The sequence below is a fragment of the Sturnus vulgaris genome, chromosome 19 (genome assembly GCF_052056855.1).
Source record: "Sturnus vulgaris isolate bStuVul1 chromosome 19, bStuVul1.hap1, whole genome shotgun sequence".
In the NCBI taxonomy this organism is placed as follows: Eukaryota; Metazoa; Chordata; class Aves; order Passeriformes; family Sturnidae; genus Sturnus; species Sturnus vulgaris.
In genome coordinates, this window is record NC_142261.1 from 10309749 (window position 1) to 10332222 (window position 22474).

Consider the following 22474-nt stretch of genomic DNA (forward strand, 5'->3'; position numbering starts at 1 on the left):
TTCCTACCGACCTAGCTAACCAGCTGTCATTCCAGCCTTCAGCTGGATCCTTGAGAATTAAGTCCTTCTAATTCTGGTGCAAGCTTCAACTCCCCTCCCCTCCTTGAAAAATTAAAGCTTTTCTATTCTTGTTGTTAGAAGATTTTGCTCCTTCCTTTCTACAGGGCCTTGGCAATAGCATATAACAAATGTTCCTTCCAGTCCTTCATTAGTCCAGTTATTATTCAAGTATCAGGTGTCTATGGAAAACATTTCCTTTCTATATCCTATCTGTGCTGACAGAGAATACCCAAGTTGCAATTTCTAAATGCAGATGAAGAGCATTGCAGATACAATACTGCAGTATTAGTCAGCTTATGTAGGGCAAAAATACTGCAAAAGTGGTTCAAGGGAGAAATATTAAATCCCAAACACATTCTGAACTCCTATTTAACATGAACAGCTTCAGTAAAACCCTCTCTATTTCTCATGTGGGATTTTTCTCTCTGTTTGCTCAGTATCTGTTTGCTTTTACACTTTTCTTTTTTTAATTATTGGCTGGATATTTTTAGTCTTAAACCAGTGTCCCTCTATACACAGCAGGAAGAAGAAAGCTTTACTGGAGAAGAAAAATGTTCTATTTACACAGTTGGTGATATTGACCAACACAAGAAAGATTATAGGATGTATCCTGGCATTTCAGCAATGAATAATAAATTTTATCATGCACATTACAAGGAGGTATGGTGTCTCTTAGGTCTCACAGTAACCTAAGAAATTAATCTCTACTAAACCATATTACACAAGTACATTCCAAAGAACTTTGGAAATGAGGAAAAATCTTTTGGGAATATAGTATGATGTGTCCAGGAAAGTTCTGTGGAAACTACTGCCCTTCTCTTGCAAAAGTGGAAAAAATAATTAGATATTAATTTAATTAAGCAATATAGGAAATCTTGAAGGACTGAAAAATACTTCCACTATTTTCTGGAAATAAGCCTGAAAAAGAATTTAAATATAATTAATGTGTACCTACTATGCCAAAAAATTGCTCAGTGGAGACACCAAATTATCACTGAGATGTTCAGCACTGAAGTGGTGATCAACATGGCCAGTGGCCACTGGTCAGCTGTGACAGTGAGGTGTGACACAGTCACACCACTGAACAGCAAGAGAACTGAACTGTGGGGCTAAGGGACCAAACTGAATCCCATATTTCCCTTAAAAATATCCACCATCTACCAGAGCAGCTTTTGACTGGGTTATTTGATGAACAGCTCCAAAGCCTGGGTGAAGTGAACCACCCTGGAGTACACCCTGAGACAGCCAAGGACCCACACCAACCCCCCTCTTCTGCACTGTTATCTTCGGTGGAGTGGCACAAGTACTTGTGAAGTACAAGTGTACAGTGTACAAGTGCACTGTGAAGAAGAGTTTGGAAGCAACCTAAATTAAAACTAACTCTGGGAAATAATTATTTTTTTTTTAAATCAAGAAAAAAGGTTTACTTTAACTCAAATCATTACCTTGCACTGTGAAAATATTGCTTGCCTTCATGTTACAGAGTGGAGAGAACTGCTCTTTTTACAATCATGCCAATATAAAATATTCATGAACTGCAGCACTACACAGCAAACAAGCAGAGGCCGTGGGCATTTCACTGCTGTGATCACAGATAACAAGCAATTATTTTGTCTCTCCACTTAGTCTCACTGATTCCCTTATTCTAAGTGGTGTTGAAAGGCAGGAGCTGTCCTTGGCAAAAATGAGTCTTAATTTCACTGCTATTATTTCTGTATGAACCATTTTAAGAAAAAATACTGTTATTTCATTTCTACACTTAACTGCAGTTGCAACATCACTTCTACTACTTCCAGAAGAAAAAACCCTTAAGGTATTTCATATCTCTGAACAGCTATCCAATTAAAAAAGAGAAAGTGAAGTTTTGCTTGCAAAATATAATACAAACCCTGAAAACTGAAACAGTTCATAGTTATGGGAGGTGGGGGCAGTGTCATATCTACCGTACTTCCTACCTGGCTCTCCCTTGCTGCTTCGGCTGGGAATGGTGTGGGCATGCAGCAAACTGACCACTCTGTTCAGAGCAACAGGCAGCTCTTCCTGACACCACGATTCATCTAATTCACACTCGGGTTTCATCAGGCGCAAGGTCACATGGCTTACTAGAGTACCTGCAATGGAAGAATAAGGAATCCATGAGAGGGCTAACCAAAAGATTTCTCGAGAGAAAAAGCTCCAGGAACAGAGACTCAAGAATTGTAACAAAGCTCTGGGTAAGAGCCCAGACTCCAAAGAGGTTCAGAGCAGGAAGCCCAGCCCAAGGCTGTCAGGAGACAGATTTCTTCACACCATTTGTGAGTTACACTCACACCCTCCAAGCTCTGCACAGGAAAGATGGTCCCACAGTGACCAGCTGCTCTTCAGAGCAGGTCACTGACCAGACAAGTCCTTGTCTTTGGTCCCAGTCCTACCCAGCAGTAGGATCTCTGGGAAATCAGAGCCATCTCCCTAAGAACTGTTCCAGGTGGTTTTTCCTCTTGGCTTTCTGTGGTACACGGTCATGATCCACAGTGTGTAAGAGCAAGAATTTTCACCACCATCAAAATGACACACCCTGCCCTTAAACAGCAATTGCAAATACTCACCAAAGGTTTTCAGTCGAGCAGGCATGACACAGGAAGCTAAGGAAAGAAAAGGCTTCTTAATCCTTGGAGCAGCCAAAGGAGATCGAAAAAGTGGCAAGAAGGAACTGATGAGACCAGGGATGTACTGAGTGAGACCGGGAGGCTTTTTCTTTATAACAGTGTCCAGGAGTCCTAGAGCTGTTTCCAGCTCATTATCAAGCTGTAAGAGAAACAATTCAAGAGATCACCATAAAAAAAGGTCCACTGGAGGGGGGGAAAAATTGGGTTGTTATATTTCATTTCCAATAAGAGAAACAAACACGTGATTGCTGCATCATTTTCTGTCTATCAAAGTGATTGGGATCACATGGTGGATTCAGAGCTGGCAAAAAATACAACCAAAACTCACCTCCTTCAGCCGTTTCCTTATCTGAGCCTCCCTTTCCAGCTGTGCGTGCATCAGCTCCTTCTGCTTGCTTGTCAGCTGCACCTCATCCTTTATTCCCTTCTTCTTTTTTATCTCCTGCAAGAGAGCCATGGTCATCATTACCAGGGCACTACAAACACCACCCCTTCAATTAGTCAGAGAAGCAAGTTGGAAACAGGGTTTTTTGCAATTTATTTTTAAAACAGTATCAAAATATCCTTCCAAGTATATCCCTCTTGAGTAAAGACATAAAATGGAAATCAGCAGGTTAACAACACTTAGGTGTCCCTTTAGCAGTGTAATGTAAATTTCTCCACATTACTCACAAATTATTTGTAATCATTAAAAAGTGCTGTCCAGTTATTTACAGGGGATGGTATGTCACCCTCGCCAGAGCTAAGAGAAGTCAACCTTTGTTTAAAAAACGGGATACATACATATAGAAGCATTCCAAGTAGTTCAGAGAATCTTTCCCACCAGCACACACACATGTGCCAGAAGGGCCATGGAACAACACACGACTTGCAGTGAAGACTCTGACCAGCCTGGCATTCCTTTTACCATCAACTCACCTCCTTCAGCTCCAGCTCAATGATTTGTTCCTTGAATGAGTAAGCTTTGTTCTCCCTCTTCATGTTAGCCTTTTTCATACTATCCTGTTGAGCACTGAGAAGGAAAAGTAGAGAAAGAATCAGCACTGCTTTGGATTAAGGACCAGGCATAAAAATCCAAGAACTTCCGTGCAGAAAGAGTATCTGACACACTCAGTCACCCACTGGCAAGAATATCAGCAGTGATCAATCCCCAGATGCAGAAAGAAATTATAAAGACTTACCTCTGTATTATAGATTTGTCATACAGTTCTCCCTCGGGTGTCTTCATGATGGCAAATTCCTCTCGAGTAACCTGGCACAGAGCTGGATTCTCCATTGATGCTGAGATAGTGCTGATGAGCTGTGGGAGCACTCTGCCAGGTGAAAGCAGGGATAGAGACCCCACTGCATTCATAGATGACTGTCAGGAACACGAAGGAAATAACATAATCAATCTTGCTTAAAATTGTCTCCAAGAAGTATGCCCTGCTGAGACAGCCTCCATTACATTCCAATCCCCAATACATTGTTCAGTGGGTATTTGAGTCTTATCTAAAATTCTACTCGCTTGCTGGTACATTCTTTCCCTCTTAAATGCCAGCTTCTTTTCCCCAGAGACATTCTCTTTCAACTTCCCCCTTCCCCACCTTTTAGACAGCTCTCCTTCCTTATAGACTAGCTAGTACTGAACTCCTCCAAGATATCTCACAAAACAAACACAAGGAAAGCAGATTATCACCTGGTTCTCTGGAGTGTAGGTGGTGATCCTGGGTAAGATGTCATTCAGGTGTTTGGTAATGAAGTCTTTAGGATCTATCTTCATCTTGATGAGGAGGGCTGGCCAAAGTCCTGGCTGAACTGCCACTAGAAATGAATAAATGAGCATAATTAACAAGAAGCAGGTTGCTGGCACAACGAAACAAAAAGGTACAATAAAAACTCATACATTGGCTATGAGAGTCTTATCCCTGCACTTACCTACAGATGGATGATGGCTCACCAGCAGCATCTCCAGGGCCAGCTTCTCTGGCTCAAAGGAGTCCACATCAAGCCCTGCCACACTGGAGATGACACAGAGGGCCTCATGCAGCACACGAGGGGGAATGTATGTCCTTCCCAGCTCCGACAGCTCTCCCGCCTCTGTCACCAGCACGTCATGAGGCAGAATCTGAATAGACAACACCAAACCTCCCTGAGACCTGAGCACACTTCCCCACAGTAACAGCAGGCTGAATGCCATCTCCCTGTCAATACCAAACAACTGAAGTTTTCAAAGGAAAGAAGGGGATACAGGATAACAGCAAAACCAAAGCACGGGGATGACAGTGACAAGAAGATTAAGAATGGTGGACTATGCTGGATTTGGCAAACTAGGGTAAAATAAAACTAAAATGATCACTTCTGGCAAAGACTCTGGCAAAGGTTGAGCCAGCTGGGAACAGTGTGCCCAACTTCTTCAGTGTATAAACCAGGGCCAAAGAACCAAGATACAAAAAAAGGAATTAAACACTTGGTCTTTCAGCAGAGATTAAATTTGCATTAAAATAATAAAAATATATGGAAAACTACAGCTTCCTCGCCAAAACATTTTGAATATGTCTTTTCTAGGTATATAGGAAGACTAGGCATACCCTAGACATTGATACTGTAATATGCAGTAATCCAGTAACAAGTGGCATTCCAGGAGATCATTGGAGCTGAATCCTGTTCACATCAGCCTGTATGCCAATGCTAACAGCAAACCTAGGGCAGGGAGGTGACTGGCACCACTCAGCCATCTGTCCGAGCAGACACTCGCTGGCCACTCACCTTATGAGAACTCAGAACCACTTTGAGCTCCTCCAAGAGGCCATAGGCCAGCTTGTACCCTCCCAGAGAGGACAGGAGCTTCTTCACTGTTTGGTGGGCCTGCCTGCGGACGTGCCAGGTGCGGCTCAGCAGCACAGCCACCAGGGCACGGTGGTACTGCCTGCAAACACACACACACACACGGGGTTAGCCAGGGAGGCAGCTCTGCAGCCAAGGGGACACAAAGGCACCCAGAGTTCAACATTCTGTGCACAGCCCCAAACCCACCCCCACCCAGTGCCCACAGGAGCACTCTGGGGTCAGACAGGGATCGGGGACAGCGAGTGCACCGTACGTACTGGACTTTGCTTTCCGGCAGCCGCTGTGCATGATCCAAGAGCAGGCGCTCTGTCAGCTGCAGCACTGTACACATGGCTGGGGGAAAAGATAAAGGTTTAAAACAGCATGAGACTTTGTAAGGAAACAGATTTTTTTTTACCTGAAAACAAATGAACAGCAAGCAGGACACATTAAAATAGCTCTCCAAGCTGAGCCTCTGCATAATCTTCTCACTGAAGCTAGAGACAAATCCAACTCAGATCTGCCAAGACTGGGAACTGAACCATGATTTCATTGAAATGTTGTTAGCTGGATCCCAGGACAATTTTCCTGGCCATTGTGTGTGACCTATTTTGGTCTAAGTTGACAGAGCAAAGCAAATTATAAACACCACGCTCAGTGCTTCAGTTCTGTTAATTCCTGAGCCCTGCCAAAACAGCTTCAGTGGCAATGAAATGGGTACTGAGTGTCAGCTGTCACAAGGCCCTTCCACTGCTTTATCATTTGGAATAATAAATGAGTGATAACCCAGGTTCATCAAGAAATTAATTAATTAATTTTCAAGGTTAGACTACAGCTAGTGTAGATGTACTTCTGAGGAGTACACAGCTCATTTGTATCTGAAACTGTATCCTCTAAGGATCATAGAACAGGGCTAACAACATTAGTTCTTGACAAGTACTAAGAAGCAGAGTTAAACAGCAACTGGATATACAGTAACTGCCAATTTACCTTCCTCTGACGCAGACTGCAAAAACTTCTCAGATGTAAAAATTTGTTTTTTCTCATCCAAAATCAGCTGCCAGAAACCACTCAGCTTAGACTCTGACAGGAAAAGAACAGATATCCATCAAGGACGTTTCAAAATAAGTCAGAACTCATCAGTGCACATAAAATACAGTCAAATTCTCTCCCCTGAAATCCCTCAAGTTACTTCTAGCCTTACTCATCTTCAATTCTAAAGCCTCTCATTTCTCTCATTCAGAACTATTATCATGCCCAAAAAACACCAGCTGACAAAAATACCTTTCTTTGACTTGCATGTGTGAAATGTAAAGTCTGATTCACCTTAACCTTTCATAAGGAAAACCTTCCCAGAAGTAAAGAGGAGGGAAGTGGTGTGTTGCTTTTGGTAGAATACATCTGATTTTATATCCTGGCAGATGTATGAGCTCAGAGAGCTCTTGAAATATCCTCTGATGGGAGACAGAATTCCAGTCCCATGCTTTCCAAAGGTCTGTAAAAACACTACCCAAATAACAATCAAGTAATACTTCTAATGTATCAGTAAAATCCTACCATGTAAGGTCAGTGAATATCTCCTGTCAGAATAAAGAGGAATATATATATATGAATGGAAGCTGGAATTTGCAAAGCCATGGTAGAGTAAGAACTCTTCACTGACATAAATGAGATGGGAATTGATCTTCCCCTGGTTTATAGAAGACCAGATTCTCTGTGTAGAAACCTACACAGATTAAGAAATAGAATCTCCTGTCAAGAAGTGTTAACCCTCAGAACCTGTTTATATTGGATTCTGCCAGCTGTTTTCTGACCTTACCAGTTTGTCCCTCAATTACAGATATCCTGCAGATCAACAAAGCTGCAGCAACTCCTTCAGTTACCATGGGAACCTGAGTACTCTGAGATGCTGCTTTTTCTACTATCTGGATCAGCATGGGCAGCAACTCCATCCCCTGCAATAATGTGTCACCTGAGGGGACAAAAGAGACACATTACAAAACAGCAGGGTCCTCACTTTACAACCCAGTATCAATGTTTTTTTCTTGCCAAGGAGAGGAGTCAGACACACACTGGGAAGATTGAATCTCCCAGAGTATTTGCCAATCACTATCATTAAACTGCAACAATGAAAAGCTCAATGGCAACCACTTCAGTCCTTTCCTCACAGACAGAACAGTCCCATCTCAATATATTAAGTTTCTGTTCATGGGATGCAAAATAAAATGCTAATTCAGTTACATTAAAGGATTTACTTCAAATCACAGGAAGTCTGACTTCAAAGATTAATGTTTCCCTGAGAGAGGGAAAGCAAATTCCTGGCAAGCCATGACCATCTGTTTCACTTCAAACATTCAGAAGTTAAGAAATCCCAGAGGTCTACAAATATGGATGAAATGCTGCAGTCAAAGGGGGCAGGACCAACAGATGTAAATCCCAAGAGGATCACCAAAAGAGAATAATTTCTCGAGTTCTTCATTTCAAACAAAGTTGGGTTTTTTTAAAGTTTCCAAGAGTCAAACCCAGAGACCAAGATCCCACTGTGCTGGGTGCTATATAAAACAAAAGTATGGCCCCTGGGCTAGAAACCTTGTAATTTAGTTGTAAGACAAAAATAAAGCAATTAAAAATTACTTTGAGATATATGAAAGACAGCATGATGGGCAATGATTTTAGTTACACAAGGCAACAAACCATCTTTATAAACTTGAAGGCAAAAGAGAGTTTAAGGAGAAATAGGAAGGTCTGTAAAAAGATATTCCCTTACAAAATCTTTCTTAATCTGCACAGCTCTCTACATCAGGAAGTACAAAGGTTGATAACTCTCCTCGTAAGCCCCACAGCCAAGAGTTATTAACAGCTGCCCAGTTTTACCTTTGAAGGAGGCTAGCATGCACTGCAGGTAGGCATGTCTCACTGCTGAAGTCGAGGTTTTAAGGCTGAAGGCTTTCTTTAGCCATTCTACCAGCTTTTTAGGAACTTCTGTGGTGAACCGAGCACACCAAAGAGCCAGGACAGAGACTGCATGAACCAATGTGCCTTCATGGACTGGGGAGAAACACAGAGCTCACATCAGTTCAGCAATTGCAGAAAGCACAGAACATAAAACAGAAAGCAGGTAACACCACCAGGATGCAGGAAAAGAACACGTGCTCCTGACACAGCACAGCCTCCATGGGGCTGCTCATCAAAGCAGGGCAACAGATTCTGTAACAGCAGGCAAGAATCTAGATTAGTCTTGAATAACCATGTGAAAACTCTGCTCAAGATGAACGCAGCTTAGCAAACCCAGAACAAAGGCAAGAGGTCTCACCTTCTTGTTGCAGGAAAGGGATGAAAAGCTCAGCCACAGTTGCACTCAGAGCTTGGCTGGAGGGTCCAGAAACCACATGGTGACTAAGGCTGCCAATCCCTGAAAGGACAGAATTCTCTCAGTAGTTCCCAAACTACCAGCACAATATCTAAAACCAATCACGAATGACCCTTCACACTTCAATCCTTGCACAGACATCTTTTTTTCTTGTCACTACATCTGGATATCACATCCACCATGTACCACACCACCAGATCACTGTCTTCATTTGCACTCTGGGTACAAGTTATCTTCTTTGAATAAAATTTTTGGCCTCCAATTATTTTCTCTGAATATGAAGTCAGGAGCTGGTATGTGGTATCTAGCACCTATGGCTTCAACTATAGCCAATTTAGAGTGACAGGCAGGAAATTCTAAGGCTGAGGTACAAATCCCTTCCATTCAGCCTTCTGCTCAATTTCTTTCACCAGAGAAGCAGCTTTCTTCTAGGATGCTCACCTGAAAGGACACTCATCTTCTGAGCAACAACTGTCAGCTTCCCCTCTGAGCCTGCCAACAAGAAACACAAAGGGGACAGCTCTGTGTTACATCAAGAATCTCCTCCAAAACACCAAAGCTTGCCCCATTATCCCTGATCCAGGCCACTCCTTCCATATAGGCAGTAAAGAGAACAGAAAATACAATACACAAAATTCCTTGAGGCTGTCAAACCCTGATTCATCCCCAATTATCCTGCTTATCTACAACTTACTCACCCCCTAAGATGGCAAAAAGGTGCCTGCCCAGCGACTCCACAGCTGAAGGATCACTGCACTGCCGAGCCAAGTTCTTTAATGCCACAACTGCTTCATCCATCAGCTGCACACTGTTGGATTTCAGATGACCTAGAAAATAGTAACACACAAGCTAAGAGATCCTTACAACAAACTGCATAAAATCAGCAAGTAAGGATTATCTTTACATGTGGCTTAATGCAGCTTCTGGAACCATCATGTGAACAATTCTAGTTCCAATTTACAGCATCATCCTCCCTCCCACCTAAAACCAGCAATCAAGCTGTTGTAGGTACAGCCACAAAGTTGCAGAAAGCTTTATTCTGAATTCATAATTCCCACCAGAAGTGAGAGTACTTACTGGCCAGTCCTTTCACAATGTCTAGAGCATACTGACTAAGATCCAGGTTCACAGATACGAGCAAGCAAGAGATAGCTGACAACATAAGAGATAAAAACAGTTAGTTAACAAAATGGGATATGCCATTAGCATTTTAATACACTCTTCCCCACAGTTCACATCAAGAGCAGACAGGGTAGTAAGGAGTAGGAATAAAAAAACCTACTGAAATTGATGCCCAGTGAACAGAATAATTCAGGATTATTCTTAGCACTCAGCTGTGAAATCCTGTCCTCGGTGCAAACAGTACATATCACATACCCTGACACTTGGGATCACACCACAAATGTTGCTTCTCCACATCTAACCCTTGGAAGCCAGACAATCCTGCCTGCACTCAGGGACCAAAAGCATAGCCCAGAGTGACACTGTCCCAACAGCTCCAGAGCACTAAGGATTTAGGCTCTTTGACAGAGCAATGCAGAGATGACAGACTCACTTTCAATTACGTTCTCAGGGCTCCGCAGCAGGGATTTCTGCAGAGTTGGCAAAACAGAGTCCTTGAATTCAGAGTGGGACATGTAGCGAAGCAGTGGAGAACAGCTGTCCTGCAAAGGGGACAGGGCACTCAGCACAGGGCAGTGCTGCCTGTGGGACAACATCACAAGCAGCTCTAAGCACTGTCTCACCAGTACATGCTTCTGAGGCTTTGTCTTGCTCATAAGGATGGTCTTCAAGTAGAAATCCAGGAGAGCACTCTAAACAAGCAGAAACATCAGATTACAGGCACATCTAAACCTGTACACAGCTCCCAGCACACCATCAGATGCCAAGCTGGACACCCCACCTCCTCCTCTTCCTCATCTAAAAGCTTTCCTTCCACCCTCATATGAGCCAGTCAAGCAGGTATCAGTGCTCCCTGCTCTACCCCTGAGCCCAACACTCAAACCAACTGAGAGCTACATGTTGCCTTTCATTCCCACAACAGGGACAAGGCAGGAAGCTGTATGTTGGACATCCACAGAAATGCACAGGCAACACCAAACAGTCACATATCTGCACCTCCTGTATAAACACACCACAGCTGCTTCAGTCAGAAGTGCAGGACTACTGAATTGACAGACAGTGAAACCAGGGCAGATGCAAAGTACCAGCCTCACTAAGATATCTGTTCAGTCCCTTCTTCATTAAAACAAATGATGCTTCTTATTCTCCCCCAAAAAAGCTGTACAACAGATTTACCTTGTATCGTTTAATAACATCCATCTCCTTCTGGGCTGTGCAAAACTGCACCACAAGTCCCAGCATTGCAGCATAACTCTGGTTTGGTTCAAGCCCAAGAATGACAGATAGGTACTGATCCACCAGATCCTGGTTCTTAAGAGAAAGAAAAGCAAGGCACGTTAACACCACAGAACAGAAGAGCTGTAGAATACGGCACAAAATGTATACATCACCTCTTTCCACAGCCTGTTCAATTTCTTCACAGCCCCATCCACTGCCTGCTTGTGAGAGCCTCCCAGGACTTCCAAAAGGAGCAAACACTGAACCTCCACCTGCCAAAGGCAACAGCCAAAAAACCCTTTGTGCACCTGCTTCTCAGAGAGCTTGTATCAAGCAAGACATGCCAAATGTCAATAATTGTCAATGATTAGCTGGGTCTGCTTAAGTCTTTAGATCATCTAAGTTTGACCAACAAGCTGCCTTTGGTTTCATCCTACACCTGTGAGCAGAACCATGCCTAACAGTTTTGGAAACACTGAAAACAGATTACATCTCTTCTTAAAATCTGTCCCAACTACATCCCAGTGTGTTATGAGCACAGTGGCAGGTTTGTGTAAAGGAAGTGAAAGGAAGGCAAAAGCTCCCTGACACTGTATGACAGAGTATCATACAGAGATATTTCAAGCGAGGCACAAGGACTTTATACCACACTGCAGATGTCCCTCAGAGGCACCAGCAGCCATCTCTGTATGCAGAGTAACTGCACAGGTGCAAGACTGCCCCACTCATGTTTTATACACCTCCTGCTTTCTCCAGGGCAAGAAGAGAGATCACAATACACCAAATCCCCCTCTAAACCTGGATTCTGATTTGGTGTTTTCAGTTACATTCAGAACTGTTTGCAACATTGCAGCAACTTAAACATGTTAGAAATATCTGTGACAGGATATTTCTGCAAACCTTAAAGAACCTACCAGTTTTTTCCATGTTTCTCCCTGTCTCTTGTCAGGTGTTGGAAAGACTGTGCGTACAAGGAGGCATGTCCAGGAGAGTGCCAGCAGAGCTGCAGATCCACTGCTCTTACTGTTGTACAAACAGGAGAGGGAGGTAAATCTACACTTCCCAGGACATAACTTACACCTACTAGACCAAGTTAGAACAGCACATGACTGACAGGCAATTTCATCACACAAAGATGCAGCTAAAGCCTTTGTTTTTAAAGGAAATAATCAGCCCTCAGAAGCTGTTTGTTTCAGCTCTGGTTTGACACTCAAAGCTTCCAAATGGCACAATAATCAGCTGAACATTTGATAGGTGATGAAGTTCCCTTTCCTAAAAATTTTGAAGAGTGTTCTTTTGAAAGAGTTTTTTCTCATCTCCCCAGACCTGAAGTTTAACAAAGACTAAACCGTAACTCAGCCCCAATCAACCAACAGTTATACCAGGATATTCCCTCTGCTTTCCCAGACGGCATGGAAGAGGTAAGAGAGGAACACCTGAATAACATTAACAGTTTTGTCTCTAAAGGCTTTTAACACCTCTGCCAAGCAGCATTCTGACCAGGAGGAACTACCAGCAACTCGGAACTGCTTCCACACACAGTGACTCACCTGGGCACCCCAGCCTTGCCGCCGATCCCTGAAGACTGGAGTGAGTGCAGCAGGTTTTTTGCCGTGGCCTCAGGCTGGGATTCTGCGAGCTGCTGAAGGGCCAACTGCAGGGCTCTGCGGGACGCTGCATCCCTGTGACAAACAGGATCATGAACATCCTAAACCTGCCACACTGCACCGGTACCACCCCTGCACCACACCAAGGGCTTTGCTTTCTCATTTCAGCAGTCAAGCTGATAACTGTTTTATCCTTGCTGTTCTGCAAAGTGGAGACGTTTCTGGCAGAAATCTCCATTCCCTTCCTCAAGTGACAGCACTTATGTGGAGGCCCTCTGGCAGATTGTAGAAGAAAACGGGTTCTAAACAGCTCCTCTACAACAGACCACAATTTAATCCCACCCAAAATTGTCGAAAAGGCATCTGTAAGAGACCTCAGTCTTGCTTCACAAGGAGATGGGTGTTCATTCTTGCAAACTGAACCACAGGATTTAAGTTTAAATTTCAAAATTAAAGGTGAAACGCAAGGCAAATATTGTAAAACTTTTTAATGTCAATCCTCCCCTGAGAATGTAATTACAAGATGACATTCTTCGGTGTCATATACATCTCTGTGACACTGCAAGCTAACATTTCCAGATGCTCCAGACCAATTTAACTACCAAATACTGATAGATTACATAATACAGCCTTTCCACATCAATTTACTCACCGGTATCGATGCAGAGTAAGGCAGAAGAGTTTGCAAAGGCCTTTCACTGCACCTTCTGGGAGATCTGTAACAATGTATTTCAAAATACTTCATCAATCACTGAGATCTTAATCCTTAACACAAACACGATTCACTTCATGACTGAAATCAGTAAACTCCTCACATCTACGAAATTGATGGCGAGAATCACAGTAAAAGTTTGCTCTTTTTATACATTTTATGCATATTTTTAAGAATAATGGTAAAACTGGAACACATGAAACACGGTCATCTTCAGAAAATGAGAGAAATAAGTTCAAAAAATTTGAACTTATTAATTTGAACTTATTAAAACAGCTTCAGCTGTTTTATTAAGACCATCTGTAATCTTCCACACTCCTCACCTCTATACATGTGTGTATCCAAATATTCCATGAGTACTAAGTGAACAAGCCAAGAGTCATGAAAAAAACTCAGCTGATACACTAATGAAGAACTAACATACACAGTGCTACAACTGATGTCTGGAAAGGCTGACCTGGAACAGAGACTAGACAGAGCAAAAGGGATAAAATAGATATTTATTGAAAGGATCCACCTTGGGCAGTGCAAGAGCCTGGCCAGGGCTACACCCAAATCAAATCCAAGATGGATCCTGGTCACGAGTTTTACACTTTTATAAGTTTTGGTTCTTCCACACATTGGGGTCAATTGTCCAACCACAGCTCCAGGCCATGAAGTCTCAGCCCCCTGGCGTGCCCCCTTTCCCTCGCTGTTATTTATGATTTTTGGATACCGGGTGCCCTTGATTCTCTACCTAGGGAAGGAATTGCTTTGTCCAACTGCCCTGTGAAGAGAACTTAGTAACATCTAATATGAAGTTTCTGGAGTTCTGTGCTACCCACAAACCTCATGCTTGGAATTAACCCAGTGATGGAGCACTGGCTCCAAACGCTGCCAGCCTCTTCCCTCAAATAAATAACCCTTAGCTTTTTGAAATAAGACATTTTAACATTCTCCTCCACTCAGGTAAACAGAGCAGTGCTCCCAGGCTTTTACCTTTCCCAGAAATGCATTTTCCCAGCTCACTGAGGATCTCTCTCCGCTCCTTTACGCTGGCTGTAGTCACTTTCACTGCAAACCGCTTCAGTGTGTCAGAAATCTAAAACCACAAAGCAGAAAAAACATCAGACTGTCTTTGATATCAATCCACAGAACACAAACCAGGGCAAGCAGAACATGTCACTTGCTGCCACATGACCTCTCAGTGCCCAAATGTGAGCATCCACCAAGGAAGGGTCACTGTGCTTCACACACTGTGAAACTCCTCTCCAATTATCTGTGCTCTCGTGCTCTGTAAGAGACACTCACTCCTCTAAAAGTAACAAGAGAAAAAGCTAGGACCCATAATCTGGACCTAGCTAGGACCTTTCAAAGCAAAAAATAGTGACTTCCAGAATTCAAAGGAGCTTCTCCACTGTTATCTCCTGAAGTCCAGGTAGTCCTGAAGGGGCACTCGAACTGCAGACAACCCAGGGAGACCTACACACCCAGGTTTTCTGCATTTACATAAACCAAAGCACGGCTCTGCAGGAAAGGCTTTTGAAATTCAGCTTTTAAACTGAGCAATTTTATATCATCTTTCTGAAAGGCAGCGAATGAGCATGTCTTTAGAAACTCATTGAAAACTGTTCTTTCCCTTTTCAGTCTTTTTCAAAGAGCTCCTCAAAGCTGCTTTCAGTGAAGCTTTTTGCTGACATGCTGGAATGCTAATCCTGCACAGTGGCTTCCTGGCCTTTAAAGTCCATCCACACTTCCCTGAGACTGTGATCATTTCACACCCACAAGTCCCCTTAAAAACTGTCTGGAAGCAGTGCTGCACCTCTGAACAGTAAGGCTGGCTTGAGCTGCAAAGGATGACCAACAATGTCACTGACAGCAGAACCAAAAGAACCAGGTGCTTCAGCTGCTGCAGGACCTGCTCTCTTCTCAAAGCTTTCAATTACATGAGTTCATCATATGCAAACTCAAACCAAGCCGCACTTACTCATGCTACTTAATGACGAACAGGAAGATGTGCAGACGTGAAAACGTGTTAAAATTATCCTGAGTCCAGAAATTAAAAATATAAATTATGTAAGGACTTCACCAGCATCTCAGTGACTTAGACAAACTGCAAAACCTGGACTACCCACCGAGTCTCCACGGAAAAGCCACTGGGACAGGCTTCACCAGTTTGCTTTTTATTTTTATTTTTTAGGATGCTTATGTACACATCACACAGCCAGCATACGGACAATGCTGCTGCGAACAGAGGACAAAGGCAGTATTTATACAAGCAAGGACCTGATGCCGGGAACATCCCAAGCCGCTCAGAGTGAAGCCGGCGGTCCCAGGGAGCGGTCACACCGCAGGCGGTGCGAACCGGGCACAGCGGCACGCGGCGCCGCCGCCGGCCGGGACGCGGCTCGGGACGGGCCTCGATCGGGCCGGGCCCCGCCGCCCCCCGCTCCGCCCGGGATCCCCGGGGCTCCTTCCCTTCCCGCGGGCCGGGCACGGCGCGGTGCGGGCGGCTCGGCGGGGCCCGTCCCGGCTGCCACGTCCCCTGGTGGCTTCGGGCACCGGGCCGGGCCCCGCAGCCGGGCCGAGGGCGCGGGGGGCGAGAGCGGGGCGAGGCGCGGCCCCGGGCACAGCCCCCGCCGGTCTCTCCGCCCGGGCCGGACCCTGCGCGGCCCGTCCCGCACTCACCTGCGTGTCGGCCGCCATCGCTCCGCCGCGACCCCGGAACCGGTAGCGGCTTCCGGGGCGGGCCCGGCGCCACGGCGATGGGCGCTGCCCTCCTGTCCCGAGAGCCCCGGCCCCGCCGCGCTGGGAAACGGAACGGGACGGGCCGGGCCGGTACGGGCGGCGGCTGCACCGCCCAGACCTGCTGCGGGCAAGGCCTGTGCTCTGCCCGGCCGGGGGGAGCTGTGCTGCGGACCCCAGAACAAGCGTTCCCCTGCAGCATCCGCGACCGGGGCACAACCGCTCCCCTACCGTACCCCGGCCGGAGAACCGTTGCCCTGCAGAGCAGGGCCCGTCGGCTTATACCTTTCCCAAACCCCAGCCGATATAGAGACTACATCATCGATGCAGGCACACATGAAGGTGTAAAATAGCTTTTTATTTCTCCCATCAGCCAACTGACAGAGGCAGAGAGTAGCTGCTATTAGTCAAAGAGACCAAATCCCATGTCCTCGTCAGACTCCTCCGACTCCTCCTTCGGTGCCTCCTTCGCTGGAGCAGCAGCAGCGGCAGCAGCAGGTGCAGCTGCTTCAGCTACCACAGGCATGGCTGCCACAAAAGCTGAGGGGTCTGCCAGGAAGGCCTTCACCTGCAAAGTGGGGGAAAAAAATGTAAATTCACAAGGAACAACACATTTTGCAGGGCTGAACCTTTGCAATGATAAAGGCAGCACTAGCAGTTTGCCAGAATCTGAACAGGGCCACTTATCACTAGCAGACATGAAGAACCAAAGACATTTCAGCTATGCTGAGTGTAACAGCACCAAAGAAGAAACACCAGGTAAATCAGCTTTCTCTTGCCATTTGTACTCAACATCTGGAAGTAAGTGCCCCTTCAGACATATCCCGCACACAGACGTGTCCCAGTCCAGAGGACATCCTGTGAATGTGCCTGGCTGTGTTTCTAACATGCCTCTCTGCAGAGCTCAAAGCCAGCCATTACCTTTTCAGCCAGTGGGAAGGTGTAGTCAGTCTCCACAGCCACGGCCAGGACACGCTTGTAGCCATTGATGATGGAGTGGGGCACGGACGCAATGGTCGGGTACCCAATTTGCAGACAGATGCTGGCAACATTACGAACACCCTGTGAAGAGACAGACTCGTGTTTCTGAGGTCTGAGAAATAACCTGGACTAGAAATCACAGCAGAGGATGGCCTGATGACAACTATTTACACTGCCAACAAAATGGAAAGCATGCAATGCACACAGGTAACAGCTCCAGTGAAATCAAGACATCAAGATTTAAACGTCACTGATCTCTGCTCTCTGGTGACCAGTGACAAGACCTGAGAGAAAGGCATGAAGCTGTGTCAGGGGAGTTTTAAGTGGAATAAGAAAAGGTTCTTCCCCCAGAGGGTGGTCAGGCACTGAACAGGCTCCCCATGGAATGGTCATGGCCCCAAGGCATCCAGAGCCCGAGAAGCATTTGGACAATGTCTGAGGTATAGGGTAGGATTGCTGGGGTGTCCTGTGCAGGCCAGGAGTTGGACTTGATGATCCTTGTGGGGCCCTTCCAACTCAGGATATTCCATGATTTTAATTTGCCTTAAGTGATTGCTGAAGTAGCTTCAGATGAAGAATCCTACAGGAAGGTACTCCCTGACACAGTTCCTGTAGGGAAGCAGGGAGAGCTCCTAGCTCTGCAGGACCTCGTGGAAAACACCAATACAGGACCCTTTATTCTGGGGTAGTGCTGGCTCCCAGAGCAGCGAGGCAGAACACGAGGGACAGGGCTGTGGCACTCACCTCCAGAAAGCGCTTGTGCAAGGTCTCCTCGGTGATGTCTAGCACTTCAGGGTTGTAAATGCTGCCATTATCAAAGACCTGCTGGATCACCAGCCCAAAGGAGAATGGGGAGATGTTCAGCATGTTGAGCAGGGTGGCTTCGCTGGCACCCACTTTGTCTCCAGTCTTGATAAGCTGCACATCGCTCTGAGGAGATCAGGGAAAAGGAATGAATACACATCAAAAAAGTCCAGCACGTCAAAGCAGTGGAACAGGAACACAGACAGTGGAACTGGAGGAGCAAATGAGCACAACCAACATGCTCCACATTCAGCTCCACAAGCAGAGAAACAAGTCCACGTCAGCCAGGAGAAAGGCAGCACCTTTCCTGCATTACCTATGGGTAGCTCACCTGCACTTTCCTCTGACAGAGCCCACCCCTGGAAATGATGGAAAACTTCAATCCCCCCATGCTGCACACTGAAGCCAAGCCAGACACCCTCCTCCAGATCCCAAAGTTCCCAAAGTGCAATAATCACATTGCTCATACGGTATCTTAGCACTAAGGAGAGCTTTGGCCTTCACAGCTCCCTCAGCTGCCACAATCAAGGCCTCCAAGTCAAGGAACATCTGCAGCTCACTGACCAGAATTTCAATGGTCCCTCTGGAAATCTTCGTGGTGATGCCCAAGGCCTGGAAAAAGGAGGTCTTCTCGGGTCCAAGGCCCGTGTTCTGAGCTGGCACAGTCACATCACAAGGAGCGATAGCACCGGCACGGGCAGCAGCTGGCACCTGAGAGGGGGGAGATGAGAAGCTGCAAGAATGCTCACCTCAGATCTTGTGGGATCGCCTCCTCCCTGAATGCTCCTCCAGGACAGACAGCACCCAGGCACACACAAGAGAGGCAGCTGAACTTAAGCAGTTTGGCTTACACTGCAGGGGCCAATTCACAACCCTTAAGGACTCCTACTAAGCAGGTGTCCACCGTGAAGACTCAGTTTTATTTTGCATTCCATCTCAGCCTAAACATGCAGTGAGGGCTGACCTCCCTTACCTTGTTAGCCAGCAGCATGTCCCGGATCTCAGTCAGATCCTCCTTAGTGAAGACAAAGCCCACATTCCCACGGATGTGAGGCAGCAGCCTGAAGGGAAGACGACAACCTTCAGTTTTACTCCTTAAGGCAACCTCCTCTCCCCCAAGACAGAGGACCCAGAAGTGCCCTCAGGCAGCATTACCCACTTTTCTAGTGCAGGGTTATTCTCCAGGTGACCACGAATAGCTTTGCGCATCATTGTGTTCTTCCCCATCAGCACAACAGCTTTTCCACGCAGGGACATACGGATCTGCTGCATCTGCTTGGATCCCACGTTGTCTGCTCCCACAATGAAACATTTTGGGTAATCATCCAGGAGTTGCTATAGCGAAAGAAGCACTGTAACTATACAAAGAAATTCGGAGCAGTGCGCGGAACACCATTAAAACCTCAACACGTTGAAACGTAAAAAAAGTCTGCCAGAAGTTTGAAAATTATGGGCTCCAAGTGACGGTGGATGTGGCAAAGGCTGCATCTTTCCCATCTAGTCACATCCCCGAACAAGTCTGCAAGCGCCACGGCAAATTCTCAGGATGCCTGATCTGGACTATCTCAAATCTCTTCCTAGTGCCAGGAACTCGTTCAGACACCCATAGCACTCACGTGTCTCTCTTAAAAGCCCCCCAGAGCCCGGCCCGCCCGGCTCCCGCTGCCCCGAGCCTGCCCCAGCAGCGCCCCACGAGGGCCCCGCGTCGACACTCACGATGATTTTCATAAAATAGTTGGACTTCCACGTAGCCCTGTCTTCCCTGGGCATCTCGGCGGTGCTCCAAGGATCGCCCGGTGGGTTTAAAGACGAGCTGGGACCTGCCAGGAAGAAGAGCGGCTCAGGTGGGTCTCCACCCTTCCCTTCTCTCCGCCCTGGGACCCAGCGCTCCCAACCCCACAGCCCGGCCGCGGCCCAGAACCCCACTCCTGGTCCCGGTCCGCTCCCCTCAGCGCGGCCGCCCAGCCCCAGTTCCGCCCGGGCCCCGGAGCTGCCGCGCTGCGCCCGCACCTCCACGAGGGCTCCGGGAAAGAAGGGCCGCAGGGCGGGCCCGTCTCCTTTTATACTGCGGCTGATGACCAATCGCAGAGCGCCGCGGCGCTGCCGTCCCTCAGCCCATTGGCTGTCCTCCGTGTCAATCATTCACCGCTCTGTGGGAAGCGCGTGACGCCAGCGGAAGGCGCGAAGGGCGCGGGGGAGCGCGCGCGGCGGGGAGCGCGTCGCCCCCTGGCGGCGGGAGGAGCGCATTGCCCCTCCCTCCCTCCTCCTCCCTCCCTGAGGGGCCCGCCCGGGCTCCGCTCCCTCACAAGCTCCGGGGCGGGAAACAACCACGACACAGGCGTGACTATCATGGTAAAAATTTTATTGGCTTTTAACTGAAAGAATTTTAAATGTTGAAAAAAAAAAAAAAGCGGAGTTAGAAGTTTACAAGGGAGGAAAGAATCAAATAGTTGTCGACCCAGCGGAGCTTCCCCAGCCCAGCCCGGAGGTGATGTGAAAGGCCTTCCCCAGGGGTTGCGCCTGGCCCGGGGAGGGAGCAGACCCTCCAGGAGCACCCCGAGCCCACGCCCCCCACATCCCAACAGCGGCTGCGTTACCCTAAAACTGCACCTGCACTGAACCAACAGGCATTTTGGACACCCACAGCAGCGGCAGCCGCCACCAGGCATTATTTGGCAGAGTAGCATAAGTGTGGCATCCCAGCATACCAGACACCAGATGAAGGCAGAAGGTGAGTGTTACATCATCTCGGTTAAGCACTAAGGCCAGAGGAGCCTCCTCTCAGCACCCTGCACCCAGGTGTGCCACAAGTGTCACTGACAAAGCCTCAGCTAGCAGTGAGGTAGGTTAAAGACTCCCCAGACAGGGAAACTGAGGCACAGGATTACACGGTTTGCAGGTGTCACACAAAGTGGCAGTGCCAGAAACATCTCACTCCTCTCCAGCACTTCCACACAACAGCTGTGTGTCCCCTCAGTGGCACCAAGGAAGTTGACCTTTCCAGCGAGGTAAACACAGGCAGCTTTGGAACATCCATTTCAAGTCAAATAGACTTACAAGATGAAAAGGCAAATGCATAAGGACTCTTGCCTCAAAAATTTCCCATAGCTGTGCTCAGCCCAGCTGACACAGCTCCAGTGCTCCCACAGCTCCCTCTGGCCTCACACCCACACCTCCAAACTGAGGTTTGTTTGTCGGGGAAATCAGTGGGACAATGGCAATGACCTGAGCAGGGCAGTGCAGCACCGTGATGAGGTTACATGGGACCATGTTACCAGGTTACCCATGGCTCTCAGGGCTGGTTTCTGACATAGCTGTCCCTGGACCCCTATAATGCACCTGCCGAGCTGCAAAACACGACTGGATGCCAATGGTGCCAGAGCTGCAGCTCTCTGGAGCAGCAATTCCAAACACTGCTCCCTGGGCTGGTACCGCAGAACGCCACCGGGAATTTCAGCTCCATACTTCCCTCTCCATAGCACCCTCCAGCCAGACCTAAAAGTGCTTTACCAAACATGAACTAGGCCTCACAATTACCTCACAAATCCAGGCTAAACTGCCCCCATTTTACAGAAGGGGAAACTGAGGCACAGTAAGATTTAGTGACTGGCCCAAAGCTGCACAGCTAGTCAGGAACAGCCTATCTCCTGGTTTCTTCTCCTCAGTCACAAGACCCTTCTTCCACAGAAAGAAAGGAGCCCCTTCCCCCGTTAACCCTGTTTTAGTTTCAGGCAGCTGAAGAAGAGAAAACGAGGGCAAAGATCTGAGCTCCTTCCCCCACAGCATCATATTAAGACTCACTTTTAACATCCTGGAAGCTGGGCTTTGGGAGAATGGCAGGTGATTCAAATACAGCAGTTTACAGGTTACAATAAAAACCAAAATTACACTTTTAGGTGACTCAGAGAAGGAAAAAAAAAAAACAAACCTATTCACAGTTCACCTGCCTGTGCTAGGGAAAAAAAATACAAGTCACGTTCCTTTGCCCATAGATTCCATCCCCTCCCAACCCGCAACAAAAAGGAAATATTGAATGTTAGTTTGGCTTAATAAAGCGTTGAGATTACAGATGCAGTAAGCCAGCACAACTGGCACACTGCCTAGAACAGCACAGCTTGATATAAAAGTTGCTTTCTTAAAATCACTTCAAAACCAATTTCTGTATAAGAGGATTAAAAGTAAATTAGATATGAATTCAAAATCAGTGTAGAAATCTACAGTTCTTATCAAAGACAGGATACAGTATTCATTTTGATAGTAAAATTCGAAGTGTGTCACGCACACCTGACCCCCAGGACTTGTTATACCAGTAACAGTCAATATAAAAGGTTATTGCTGTAGCATCTCTCAGTAGAACATTTTTAACAAGAGCACAGAAAAGGGAAACACCAAGGGGCTGATAGGTCTCATTAGCAAACTGGAA

At 46.7% G+C, this 22474-nt stretch overlaps 2 protein-coding genes across 3 annotated transcripts in view; both read right to left on the reverse strand.

Annotated features, from left to right (window-relative positions):
- GCN1 (GCN1 activator of EIF2AK4) overlaps nt 1–16252 on the reverse strand; it is a 38432-nt gene extending 22180 nt beyond the window's left edge. For both annotated transcript variants that reach the window (XM_014894616.2, XM_014894615.2), the window contains exons 1-25: nt 16210–16252; nt 14521–14623; nt 13483–13546; nt 12774–12905; nt 12138–12246; nt 11397–11495; nt 11182–11316; nt 10629–10697; nt 10439–10547; nt 9961–10035; nt 9582–9710; nt 9325–9375; nt 8827–8925; nt 8388–8561; nt 7333–7485; nt 6504–6596; nt 5792–5867; nt 5454–5613; nt 4623–4812; nt 4384–4508; nt 3887–4065; nt 3624–3717; nt 3034–3147; nt 2646–2844; nt 2016–2171 (exon numbers count right to left, since the gene is read on the reverse strand). In XM_014894616.2, the coding sequence (XP_014750102.2) occupies nt 2016–2171; nt 2646–2844; nt 3034–3147; nt 3624–3717; nt 3887–4065; nt 4384–4508; nt 4623–4812; nt 5454–5613; nt 5792–5867; nt 6504–6596; nt 7333–7485; nt 8388–8561; nt 8827–8925; nt 9325–9375; nt 9582–9710; nt 9961–10035; nt 10439–10547; nt 10629–10697; nt 11182–11316; nt 11397–11495; nt 12138–12246; nt 12774–12905; nt 13483–13546; nt 14521–14623; nt 16210–16227 (2905 nt within the window). In that variant the 5' untranslated portion in view covers nt 16228–16252. The remainder of the gene's footprint in view (nt 1–2015; nt 2172–2645; nt 2845–3033; nt 3148–3623; nt 3718–3886; nt 4066–4383; nt 4509–4622; nt 4813–5453; nt 5614–5791; nt 5868–6503; nt 6597–7332; nt 7486–8387; nt 8562–8826; nt 8926–9324; nt 9376–9581; nt 9711–9960; nt 10036–10438; nt 10548–10628; nt 10698–11181; nt 11317–11396; nt 11496–12137; nt 12247–12773; nt 12906–13482; nt 13547–14520; nt 14624–16209) is intronic.
- A 351-nt stretch (nt 16253–16603) lies between these two features.
- Nucleotides 16604–19863, reverse strand: RPLP0 (ribosomal protein lateral stalk subunit P0). Its single transcript, XM_014894617.2, has 7 exons — nt 19768–19863; nt 19211–19386; nt 19025–19112; nt 18616–18762; nt 17992–18177; nt 17188–17328; nt 16604–16834 (listed from the first exon to the last, which is right to left on the reverse strand). The coding sequence occupies exons 1-7, from the start codon at nt 19819–19821 to the stop codon at nt 16670–16672; spliced, it is 957 nt and encodes a 318-aa protein (XP_014750103.1). The 5' UTR covers nt 19822–19863; the 3' UTR covers nt 16604–16669.
- Nucleotides 19864–22474: the final 2611 nt, after the last annotated feature.

What these genes read in the sequence shown, in the direction of transcription:
- RPLP0 (XM_014894617.2), bottom strand. Translation starts at nt 19,821, where the DNA reads ATGCCCAGGGAAGACAGGGCTACGTGGAAGTCCAACTATTTTATGAAA. An exon ending in ACTATTTTATGAAAATCATC is followed by an intron (nt 19,387 to 19,767) that starts GTGAGTGTCGAC and finishes CTTTCGCTATAG; the next exon opens with CAACTCCTGGATGATTACCC. An exon ending in ACATGCTGCTGGCTAACAAG is followed by an intron (nt 18,763 to 19,024) that starts GTAAGGGAGGTC and finishes CCCCCCTCTCAG; the next exon opens with GTGCCAGCTGCTGCCCGTGC.